General features: G+C 40.2%; 2 protein-coding genes across 2 annotated transcripts in view; both read right to left on the bottom strand.

Moving 5' to 3' along the window:
- The window catches only part of LOC141001332 (UPF0606 protein KIAA1549), a 38,812-nt gene extending 35,487 nt beyond the window's left edge, over nucleotides 1-3,325 (bottom strand). The window contains exon 1 of the mRNA XM_073472373.1: nucleotides 3,193-3,325. Coding sequence (XP_073328474.1) covers nucleotides 3,193-3,325 — 133 coding nt within the window. The remainder of the gene's footprint in view (nucleotides 1-3,192) is intronic.
- Nucleotides 3,326-12,267: 8,942 nt separating this feature from the next.
- Nucleotides 12,268-13,121, bottom strand: part of hipk2 (homeodomain interacting protein kinase 2) — a 70,690-nt gene continuing 69,836 nt past the window's right edge. The window contains exon 15 of the mRNA XM_073471455.1: nucleotides 12,268-12,914. Within this exon, the coding sequence (XP_073327556.1) occupies nucleotides 12,450-12,914 (465 nt within the window). The 3' untranslated portion in view covers nucleotides 12,268-12,449. The remainder of the gene's footprint in view (nucleotides 12,915-13,121) is intronic.

The raw sequence follows: 13,121 nt of genomic DNA, 5'->3' as shown, positions 1-13,121 counted from the left end.
ATGATATCACGTATAAAGTTTATAATTATATCCTTCATGTTTGTACAGATCTTTCATTTTGGATCTAGGATATATCGATGGAAGTATTTCATCTACAGATATTGAGCATAGGGCCAGAAACACCGAGAGAAGTGGGGAAGAAAGAAAGAGGAAAATTACTGTATGATGTCGGGTCTGGAGGAACAATTATACGTAGGTCGCTATGCTCTATTTGACCTAGAAACTATAAAGTGTGCTTTTCTGAGTCTGTAAGAGGAAAGCTGTGTGACTGGTGATTTCACTGTTGAAACAGACCATGGAAACACAGTTGTCATTCCGTGATTGAAGCGAACTGTATATGTGGAAATATGACGAACATCTCCTACCATACAACAACTAAACATTTTGGGGCAAAAAGAGTTTTATAGGTGAATTTTGCCTCATGGACTAATTAAATATTTGGCTATGACAACACAGTAACACACTACTTGCGTGCAACAGGCAATAATGTCCAAGCTGAAACAGTGTTTCTTCTTAGCTTAACCTAACTTAGCTCTGGTCCTACTTTATGCCTCTATTTCACTTCATGTGAGAAGATACTCAGTAAATCCTAAACAGCCATACTGGAACTTAATTTCCTGACATGAATTATCTAAAATAAAATAACTTTGTGTTTTAATACAAATAACTGGTAGCTGAAAATATAAGTCAGAATTCTTAAAATTCAATATTCTGTTCTTTTAAAGGAATAAGCAAAAAAAACCTAACTAGAGCAGCTATGACTCTACCCCTGAATGTTTCAACAAGGATCAAAGATGGCCCAGTAAATCTGACATTAAAGGGGCTCTGTGGAACTTCTGTGTTGTGCTGGAAGCCGGTCGTTAGTTTGTTAGACTCCATTTCTAAACTAACATTAGCCACTGTTGCTCTCTGTTAGCTGAGCAGAGAGAGGCACTGAGATGAGGCGCTCAGGAATTTGTATAAAGTCACATACTGTGGACAGTCGCGGAAAATCAGACCCGAGTCCTTCACAAAGAAATCCACAGTCCAGCAGCATCAAACAACTTAAACAAATTGTCCACAGGCTTTTATTGGCAACCAAGTGAGATGGTCTCATTTTCTACGTCATGTTACAATGTGCTCACATATATGGCAAATAAAAAAGTAACACATTTAAATTGCTACAAATTGTTACATGGAGCCCCTTTAAAGCTGTTGTTATGATCAGCTAATTAGAACAAATTAAAACTTCCACTCATCCACTTGTTTCCTACATTCCTTAGACTAAGGAACATTCATTTCGTATTCCTATGAAAACATCAAAAGCGCAACAAGATGTATACCAACTTTCAATTTTCCCATTCTAATTAAACATACTCTTCAAAAATATATATTCAAGTGCGCTTGAAACTGTGCAAAAACAGCTGTAGAAACTTTTTTACATTTTTTTAATATTGCAAGTTGTTAGGGTCAGGGTTGTTTTACAATTACTGGCTGTCACCCACTATAGGAGAACCATTTCCACCAGAAGACTAAATGCAAGCCAGTTAGCGAACGCAACATTACGAAGACTGGATTGAACATATTCTATGTAAAATATTCTTTTTTAAACTTTAAGCTTTTGCAAAAATATGACATTGTTTACATTATGCTGTATTTTGTCAACACCAGGTCACTAGTCTGACAAAATATTAAAAATGACTTGGGTTCTCTTTCTAAGGCCTCCCAAATGCATTAGCGGAAAGCTGATGAAAGTAGGTAACCCACATTATAATTCAACAAACTATACAAGGCTGTGAATCTTATGCTTAGAGTGTGAGTTTAAGATTTACTGATTTCCTGCACAAGGCTTTCACCCTGGCATTTACAACATAATCCCATTACAATGTAATATCATGACTTTTTGGCTGCTCTTTAAACATGTTCTTTTCACTGGGCAATGTATGGGGGAGGGGTCTTGGTGGGATCATGTCACTATCCATAAAAGTAAGCCCGGGGAAAACACCCATCAAGTGGACGGATTTAAACCCTTTCTCTTTCTCTAATTACTGGAAATTGGTTTACCGCTCCTGCCTGTGTACTGAAGGGATAGAGCCACTTCATCTCCTGTGAAAATCCAGAATCAAACATTTGAGTATCTTTATTATGAATATCACAACTATTCAAGGTCACGCAGCAGCCATGACTCTGTTTGCATGAAAATCATCTAAGTTAATGCTGAGATAAACTATCAGACAGACAGAGACACGCTGGTTTCAACACTATATACACAACTAAACTAAAGGCAAAACAAACAGAGGTTGCACTATTTGTGTCAATGTCATCCATCACATCAGTTCTTCCCTTTGAGTAGATGAACAGCTTTAAATAGAAGAGTTGGCAACAGTGGCCTTAAACTTAGGGTAGCAAGATTATGATGGAAGGTCGCTGGTTAGGTTGGCCTTGAGCAAGGCACATCATGACCCCAAATGCTCCAGCGCAGCTGCTCACTTGCCCACAAACAAGACTGTGGTTGTACTGAGCATCTCCTAGATGTGACTGTGTGTGAGGTGTTGCTGAAAATGTGGATTCAAGCTCAGAAAATCTACTGTAGGTCAAAGGTTGAAGAAAAAAAAATAAGGCAGTTAAAACTTTTTGGGGAAGTTTGGTAGACAAGCAGTATAGACATTGGATAGATGGCTCTTGGCCTCTGATTTCTCTCTAGCCCAAGCATCAAGAGGAAGGTAGCCATTACCAGAAACTAATCCATCATGACAAAGATTATGATAACTTTATTTCAACCTAGCTTGGACCTTGGATGCCATTATGACATGATTTGTCTGCAGTGAATACCAGGTTTTTAATGTTCACTTTTGGTTAAGTGCAATTTTTGCACCTATTCATTTAGCTTAAATGATAAACACCATAAAAACACTGGTTTGCATTACCATATGTGGACCTTACTCTTCTACAAGAACCATATTCACTTTTTTGACACATCTTTTAATAAATTGACCAAATTAATGGGTATTTTTTCCTTCAAAATGATCTCCATAGTTTTGGTTTATCACCTTACAAGTGCCACTTGAACTGAACTTGGTGGCTATCACGTGTCAATACTCCTCTTCAAAGCTAAGTGAACGTTGAACAAGATACTAGAATGTTTCAGTTACGCAACACAAGGTACAAATTAGTGGATCATGCTGTGTGAGTCAGCGAAAGGTGTTCTCTTACCTGCAACAGGTGAGTCCGCTGCTATCACCGTTACCAACACCGTCATCCCCAGGAACACTGCACACTGGCCGTGGGCATGCATAAGAGCCTTGAGCATCACCACCAAACCCACAGAGGAGACTAAACCTGCCATGGTACGGTGGGTGTAAGGTCAAGGCATTTCACCCAGTTAAGAAGAGAAGATTCATTCCAAAGAGAAACTTGAGGTTTGGGTTATTTCAGGTTGCCTGTGTTGGTCGTCTTTAGTTTAAGGCCCCTCCTTCCATAACATGTGCTCGTGATGAAGAATGGCTGTTGAACACAAAAGAGCAACACTGTGATCCTCAAAACAGAGCAACTGCATTTGCTGACACTACTTGACCATCACTCCATTAATCAGCCATTCACTGGAAACAACAAATACTCTACTGGAGAGCACATAAGCACATACTCTATTTATATTATTCCAAAACACACATTACCTGTTTCATTTTAAATAAAATAATTTGATTTGAGCAAAGGAAAGCTGGGTCACTTTCAAAAGATTTCTATTTGCAATTTTATTGTCAGGTCATCAACTACATTTGGCTTGATCTATGCACCTACCTCTATCTATGTTTTTAATTTGGATCTGGTTTACTTTGGATTTGAAAAAAAAAGAAAAGATTTTGGTGCGTTCAATGTCACCATGTCTCACACGCAATAAATGCTACGTTTCTCCACAGGAAGTAGGATATCATAAGAAGAAAAACTTCACATCCCATGTTAAAATAAATAACATTCGGGGCATGAACGCAGGCTTGTCTACTGCTTTCATACTGTGAGAGGAAACATTTCATGCACATGGCTAACCAGGTCATTAGAAGTTAACGTTAATATATTAGTCAAATAAACACATGTGAGGTATGATTATCCCATTAACAGCTAGATAAACTGCCCGGCTATAATTCCACATAGGTGTATAATAGGTGTAACACGGTGAATAAGGCATAACAGGACGCCGAGCACAGACTTCATCCCCCGGCTGTCTGGCTAGCTCTCAGTCGCTTTCTCTCTCTCGAAGCGTCTCATCATGATACAGTACAGTCTCTTGTCCTACATCCCGTCCCGTTACTTTCAAGTTTCACGGTCATGTGGCTCTTCACACGGCGAGACAAAGCACTTTACACCTCTCATGTGTGTGCCACGGCAAAATGCTCAAAACAGGTTAGCTAACATAGTTTGGTATCATTTCCCAAAGCTAGCTCTGAGTGCATAGATAACGGCATTTTTTCTCCTTTTCCCCCAGCCATTCCTGTCAGCCTGCTCATAGCTGCGCATTCAGACTTACCAAAAAAAAAAAAAAAAGGGAGCTCCGACTCTATTAGTTCCTTTGTCTGGGTGACGAGAACATATCCCTGGATGACACAAAACACTGTCCGAGGCTTCGTCCTTAACCTTCAGAAAACCACCTGCCTGCGTTTGAAGTAATTTCAGTGTAAACGGACTGTGCACGAGCTGGTAGCTGGCTCCATCTGACACTCTTTCAGTAACAGTTACCTTCTCTCGTCCTGAGGATTGGGTTAGTCCCGCCCCCTGGCTGATCTGATTAGCTTCTAATGTATCGAAAGCCGCTCTCATTGGCTGCAGCGCTCCTCCGTCAAAGTGGGGTTTTAAAATTAGGTTGGTCCTCCTCGACTGGCGTCTGCGGCTTCCACGGCAACGTTGCCTCATGCGATGATGCACTAAGCAAGGTATAGCCAAGGATGGATATATCACTGTCAGCCTGTTTTATTGGCTGGATGCATTTCACGTCTTGTCATGCTGAGGGAAATCATTCAAGTTATCAAACTGACACCGTGTTTTTTTTGTTTTTTGGTACAGCCTAGGCTACTGGCTGGTGTGCTCCTCTGCCTTTTATTTTTGCAGTTTCATCAACATTATATATACCTATTTAAGCGCAATGTTTACACTTAACATCTGATAAGACACAAAAAGGATGTGCACTTAGTTTCTATTTGTAATGCATGATTTCTGTCAGGAAGTAAAAGCTCCAAATCACAAAGAGCTGGAGATATAGCTCCCCTGGTGCATGATTTAAACATCGTTTTGTGGTTGAAAATAAATGGAGATGATCAGCATAACCTAATCACGTCAGTGCCAGTTTGCATGCATCAACACTTTGGTGCACACCGCCACCTAGTGGCAGTGTGATATAATGATGTTGCTGATGCTGGATAAGTTTGTTAGTTTTATCTTATTAACCCCTTATAAACATTTAGCAGCTATTGTGCCATGGTGTCATGAAAAATTTAATCCTGAAATTCTTATGTTGCTTTTCTAAACATGACTTGATAATTTCATATACAAAGAGCTGCCAGGTATTAAGCCTTTTTATTATTATTTCCTAACCACTGTATTTAAGTTTTCAGAGGAAATGAGCTATTTCTGTTTTTCATTTTACTGGCAGGTAAACAGCATTTTGCTTGATTTATGCCTTGACCTCTATCTACGCATTTAATTTGAATTCTGATCTGAATTTTTATTTATTTATGTGTGTTCAATTTCGCCATGTCTCACACAAAATATAGCCTACATCTCTCCACAAACAAAGAATATGATAAATATCATGTAACTACTAAGTATGATTACCTAACAACTGTAATTAGGGACAATTTCGAGGTGCTTCTCCTTCACTCAAGTATTAGTTATTAGTTCATGCTTCTTTATTCATACTCATACAATGCAAATCATGTTTTTTTGTTTTTTAATCCCAGTGCATTTATTTGACAGCTACAGTTATAGCCATGGCTGAATTACCTTCCAGATTCAGAAACTACCTATGGGTTTATAAGTGGATAAAATACCTCTACATTGAGCAACAATTACAATACAATGCAACTTAATGTATTAGTATTAACAATCATAAAATATAATATATAAGTATCAGATCTGCCATGTATCTGTATTATGAGTACATTTACTTTTCATACTTTACACAATGCTGTGTCTGTGGGTGTGTCCTTTGTAGTTTGGTGTTTTTTACATAGCATTTTTAATATAGTAGAATTTCTATTTTATTTCAATTTTTTTCTACTTCCTTTTACTGGATTCAGTTTATTGCTCAGTGCCACTTTAACAAGGCTTACCAACAATGAGGGATGGTTCCCCTGACCTCAGATCCACAATACCTCTCACCAAGGAGGAAAACATGCTTTAGATGACTCGATCAAATCAATCCAATTTGGTAGCTGTTAGCTTTGTTGTGGACAACTGACACCTTAATCACTGTAATAGTTACATGTAGTCTGGTGACCTCACATAATTCCAAGGATAGCTCTATCCAACATCAATGTAAGGTCTAATCAGGCAGAATAAGTGGTGTGGGTGTGCGTGGCCTTTAAATGTTTGTTTTCCATGCATGCAAACCATCTTGGCATTTTGGAATAATCGTTTTGTTTTATATCTGCTTATTATAACATATTTAATTTCAGAGTTAATATGCTCAAGCACTCACAACAAACCTCAAGCGCAGACACACATAAACACCACAGTAGAAAACAGGAGACTGGTGCCGTGACTTAACAGTTTAATGTAAATCCAAGACAAAGTGTGATTACATTTTCTACACATATACAATATGCATATGTGAGCATACAAATTCTCATTAATAACTCGATTCACCTCGGAGACCGAAAAAATGATCAAAAGTAACAGTGAATAACAAGCTATAACATAGTTCACCACAACGCGAGCCCCTTCTCACCCTACAGTTAGTAAAGAGGACAATTAAAATAACTATATTCTTCTATTTGACGAAGCTGTTTGTCTGTTAAAATCCTCCTGTAAAATTTACAATGCTATCATTAGTTTTTTTCGAAGCCTAATATAAATTCACTCCATTTTTCTACAACGAAAATGATTAAGAGAAGCACACAACATCATAATGGTAACACAAGCGCTTAGTAGCAAGTACTCAACTTGTTAGGAGGTTTAATTAATCCTTCTTCTTATTGTCATTATTATATTTATTTAAACATTCTATAAAGCCAGTAAAATATCCATTCTCATAACATACTTAATAATATTAAGCTAAGGAACAGGGTATACATAGAACGCTACATCAACAAATTGAAATAATGAGACGTCACACCCCAGTGAAACAAAAAGTAAATAAGAAAAGACAGTTAACAGAGAAGTATACTAGGAAATACTGCAGCACACATTAGCTTTATCGACAAAGAATGAGATTTTACACCATTGAAAAAACCATACAGCAATGGACACAAAAGGGGGTCAGGGTTTGATGCACTCTTAGGTTTTTAGAAAACTTGAATAACTGATATAAAACTCGTACGAATACATGAGATACACTAATTTACTGTTAGAAGTTTGTGCCAAAAGGAATTTTTGACTTTGACGTGACTTCTATTCTTCAAATGAATATTTTTGCAGGCAGATCTGGCTTTGAATGTAGCTTTGGTCAACCACTTCTAGATTCCATTTATTGACACCATAAAAATAACTGTGTTTGGCCAGAAAGCTCTCTAAAAGTAAGATGGGAAAAGCTACATTTTTCAGTAAGGTTGGATCATAAAATGTGGCAAATTGGGGATTTACGTTGGTATATATGAACCCATGTCCTTGCCTGGTTTTACACAAATTTGAATAAATGAAAATAGTAGTAGTAAATGAATCAGTTTTGGTTCTTAAATTCACACATTTTGATCTCCGACACCCTCTATCAGTGACAGCATCAAACCTTGACCACCTCACCCTGAATTCCCCCAAGAAATAGCCAGCAAAAGGAGCAGATCTCCTTAACAAAGGTTTAAAAAAAAACAAAAAAACATACACTCTCATCCAAAAAGGGCTTTAAGAATGTTTGTGTAGCTAGATTATGAATTTCCTGGTGACGGACAGTACATCAGCTCATGATTAACCCACCTAACATCTCTTCCTAACCCCCTTTGTACTTTGGAAAGCAGCTGCGACTTTGCCAAACAGTTAACGCTGTACGAGTGTGCAGGTTCGTCTGTTCACTTCTCGCTGGGCTTTGAAGGAGTTTGTCTGAAGCAGAGTCTAGCACAGGGCGCCATCTTGCTCTCAGGAATGTTTCCCAGTGTCCCCAAAGCCCCAGGAGGAGGAGTATTCATGATAACACCACGAGATAAGTTGGAGGTTTGAATGCCGGAGAGTGAGATACTGCCTTATTTACTTGTCTCTAATTTAAATGTCACCATAAACCTTTGGAGGTATTGTTGTCTTTTTGGAAGGCAGCACTCTAACAATGAAGTCACCGGCTGGGAAGGCTATGCTCACCTCAACAACACAAAACAATTTTTTACACTCTACTTAAGCACATTTTGGTAATTGTAAGGTCACTCGATCTACGTTAATGCTCACATTTCTGATTCCCCTTTCTTATAAAACACAAAACATTGGTTATGTGAAACAGAGCAATAGACAAAAGGTATCATACACATCAAGTCATTTTCAACAATGTTGCGCATACAGGGCTACTCTTAATTGGATGTTTCGTTTGAGAAAATAGCGATTATTTGACATCCCCCCTAATCGTGAGGATAGTTTTAATTTTTACATCTCTCACATGGGAGTTTGCTGGAGATCAGATGTATAATTATTGCATCATGCGTGGCCACAAACGGTGTTAGGAAATTAAATGAGCGATCACCCACGGAGAAAGATCTAAAGCCATTTTCAGATGTCGCAGGTCACGTATTACATTCATTTTGTGCAGGTGACCATGGTTTTAAAGGTATAGTTGGTACATTTTTGATTAATTCATTTTTTTTTTTTTAACAGGTCATTCTATTCCATGGCACGCTAATGTAAAACAATTGTTTTTGTACACAAATTCATTTTCAAACGACACCGATAAAGCTACAATATCAACAACATAAAAAAGAAAAAAGAAAAAGAAAACTGGCTTAACAATTTGGAGAGAGGTTAGATAATTCTTGTTCAATCAATCTAGACAGGGGCCAAGTGTGATGAAGGTTCAACAGAAATGGTTCAAATGGATGACTGTGCTGTATGGATTAAGTATGTTAAATCCTCCTTGTGTACTTGTACATGGTATGCACACATGCATTTGCGTGGGCGTAAAACAACGTGTCCTAAAAAGCACTTGTAAAGATGAGACCAGAAGTTATTGCCTGTCTGCTCTATTAGCGACGCCGTGGAGGATTGCTCCTACTGAACTGTGCTGTGCTGTACACGATGTTGTTGAATTCTTTGGTGGAAGGAGCGAAAGAGTCCGAGTGTGATGTCGACGCCCAGGACAGCAGTGTGGCATGGGTCATGTCAAATTCCCTCCAACAGTGGAATGTTTCAGTAGTCTGTCTCAAAACAGAAGAGCCAAAAGATTTCAATGGAAAATTATCTCCCTTATGCGTGTGTGCTTAGGCCCCGATGACCTAGAGGAAATTAAGTAGATACAATAAAATAAAAAAAACAACAACAGAACAGAGAAGACTGATGTAACCAGCAACGTACTATGTAATCACATCTTGAACTGCCCGCACCATAGGCTTGCATGCTGGAGCTGACGAGGAGTGGAGAACTCTTGGGTAGACGAGTACCGGGATGACGAACCACTCAGGGGCCCACCAAGAGACTTTTTAAGAGATTGTTTGATTTCAGACCTGGGTGTGGCACCCTCACGCTGAAAGGGCCCCACTGGATTGTTGGACAACTCAACACTTGCTGTCATCAGCAGTGTTGCAACACTTTTACACAGGTGCACCCACCTCCGCGGAATACTAAATATTACTGTACATCAACCCCCTTAGGTTACAAAATAGAAATGAGCCTGACATATAATAAAAACACACACACACACACAATAAGAATTATTGCAACAATCTCTAAAAAATAAACACAACATGTACTACAGCCATGTCAAAAAAGTTCAAGATAATGTTAAGTTAGAAAAAAAACAAACAAATCACTTCAAATGCAAGTACTATGGCATACCATGAAGGAGAGGGGGAAGGCTTTCACTAAACCACCAGCGGTTCTGATGTGCCCACGTTCAAGAGGACAAATGAACAGAGGAGATTATTTGTATCATTGGCTACGAGAAAAAAAAAAAGTAAAAAAAAAAAAGACGTCTATTAAATGAAGCAGCAAACACACACAAAGCGACAGCCCTATTGATTCTCTAAGTGTTCAGGTATCCCGTTCTGGCTGGCGTGGCGATGTCTGTGGTGTACCTGGTTTCGAAGACAAATGGACAGTGACGACAAAATCGGCCACAAGGTGCCCTTCCAGGTGTACGCTGTGGCCTTTCCCTTCTGTTCTGTTCCTGCAGCTCTGAGATGCTACCCAAACCTCAAGCGCGACAAATAACTTCCAATTTATCTCGACGACAACAGCAACAAATGACGACAAAAACAAAAAAGGATTTGCGTCAGAATTCGAAAAGTGTGCATTCAGGTAAAGGTAGTGCCCGCCTTTGCGGCTCCTACCGACCACCCGGGCTCAGTGTTACTATCAACCTGCTCAGTGCCAACTTGCTACCATTTTTAGTCCCATTTAAGATAGAGAGTTTCACCCTGCCCTCCACAGTCCCTACCTAAACTGACCCTATGCTTTCAACCAGCCCCCTCACTCGTGCCTACACAGTATCTCTCTCGAAAAACCCTCGATACTCTGTCTCTCCACTGCAGCCTGGCTATCCCCAACCTCACAGAATCAACCTCGTGGCAACCATCACTTTCTGTCAGGCCCTTCTCTCGGACTAGCTTTTAACCTTAAAAAAGCCTCTACTGTGTCTCAAACTTTGTACTGTAACTCATTCCCTGTACATGAAAACTGAGCATCTGTTATCACGATGCACAAAGTCCCTTGTGTGATAAAACAACAACAAATATATTCCAAACTAAAGCCATATTTCAGGTGCCACCATGGTCGAGGTTTACAGCTACAGCTATACTGTACATTTTCATTTATTTACATTAATATCCAGAGCAAATGTAACAAGAATTTATCTATGACTTTGGTAAGTACCCCAGGCAAGTTATCTCATGCACACATAATAAAATAGCTCAGCGTGTCACCAACTCTGACATTAATCTTCATCACCTATAGTACGCTGTCATTAAGGACAGGAAACAGTAAGGGCTGAGCCTACACCTGGAAGAGAGCTACAACTGCCCCGACTAGGATGTGAAACCAGGGGGGAAACATGTCTCTCTAAGTATAGCTATAGTCTCTTGTGGCTTTCAGGATCCAAGCCAAGTAAACTGTGTCATTATATCTGTAAGGCACTACGAGGGAACAATGGTCAGAACCTAAAGACTGAGGAGAATTTTTGAGGAGGTGGACTACACACGCATGGCCGACAGTAGCACACACAGACAATCACGTTGTACATGCCTATGTTATTATAACCACTTTGTGCAATCACATTGAAAAAAGAGGAACAAATAAATCTATTGGTATCAGAAAAAAAAAGGTTTTCTTCTTAAAACAAACAGGTGCAGACTGCTACATTCTAAGAACGGGGCCCAGCTAAGACACCTAGCTAAAACCAAAGTATCGTCATAAAGGTGAAACATAAAGGAAAACAAAAATATCTATAAATACACTAAAAAGTTTGTTGTCTTCTGTTGGTTATATTTCCAGAAGCCTCCTCGGCTCGAGAAGGTGGAGTGGGGGGAGTTGCCTCTCTTTTTCTCCCCACACCATGAATGATTTGGAAATATTAAGACAGTTCAAGGCCATCAATATTTTTTTCTTTGAAGAGCAGCAGGTTTCCGTATTTCACCTTCTCCCAAATCCCTTGGGATTCCGAACTTCCAGTCAGTAACCCCTGTTCAACAGTCACTTCCCGAATTTAAGAGGGGAAAATAAAAGAAAACAAACCAGAAAACCTCCACTGTCCCAGAAGGCCTGTTTCAAGCTTCCCAGTAAAACTAATGAGACGTTACTTTCCTCATAAAGTAAAGCAAAGAAGAGACAAATAAAAGCAAAAACTGGCCCTTTCAGGAAAAAAATGAATGAAAGAAACATCTTGAACTGTACCCCTCTGAAATTCAACCCCATCTTTCCCTTCTAGAGAGAGGCTGTGAATCTTTTTTTTCTTTTTCTCTCTGTCGTTACATCTTCAAGTTATACGTGACAGTTTCATGAGGATTGCATGTTCCTCTGTCTCTGTTTATGTCTGAGGTCGAGGAAAGGATGTTTGGGATGTCGATGGGGCTCAGGGCGGGTGGGTTTGGGGGGAAGCAGCAGAGCTGGGTCAGGCTCTCCAGTGTCAGTCAGTGTCTTCTCTAGAGGTAAGGGTACTGGTTGACCTTGGTGGGGCTCAGCGGGTATCCAGTGTAGACAGTGGAGGCGGGCGAGGCGCTGATGTAGGCCTGGTGGGCAAACTGGGCCTGGTACTGGCTGTGGTGCAGGGTGGGCGAGGGCAGCACGCGGTGGCCCATGCTGACTGGGACCTGGTGGACGATGCTTGGTGGGTAGCTTCCGTGCTGGACTGCGTGGCGCGCCGAGCCCTGCGACGCCACCAGGTGGGCCACGGTGCCGGTGGAGCCCAGAGCAGCGGGGGCTGTGTAGGTGTAGAGGTGGGGCTGGCTGGGCAGGTGCGTGGCGGCCAGGTGCGGGTGGACATTGCCCGTATGAGAGGGGCTGTTGTGATGGAAGGAGTACGGGGCCTGAGTGGCGATGGTGGGGGTGATGTAGGCCTGCTGGCGCCGATGACCTCCATTTCGCTCGGCTACCATGTGCTGCTGGGCCTGGAAGAAAGGATGGTAGAACGGCTGGACGTCAATTCAATGAACTCATGAACTGAACTTTTTTTCAGAAGATATTGTAAACTTTTATTCATGGAAAGTGTCATAGCTTCAAATATGATTCCTGAAATGTAAGAAATTATTCTAAAAAATATCACAAATGCATTATCAACATTAAAGGAATAGTTCAGGTTTTCTGAAGTAGTGCTG

The sequence above is a fragment of the Pagrus major genome, chromosome 8 (genome assembly GCF_040436345.1).
Source record: "Pagrus major chromosome 8, Pma_NU_1.0".
Taxonomy (NCBI): domain Eukaryota; kingdom Metazoa; phylum Chordata; class Actinopteri; order Spariformes; family Sparidae; genus Pagrus; species Pagrus major.
This window is presented reverse-complemented; position numbering and strand designations above follow the sequence as displayed.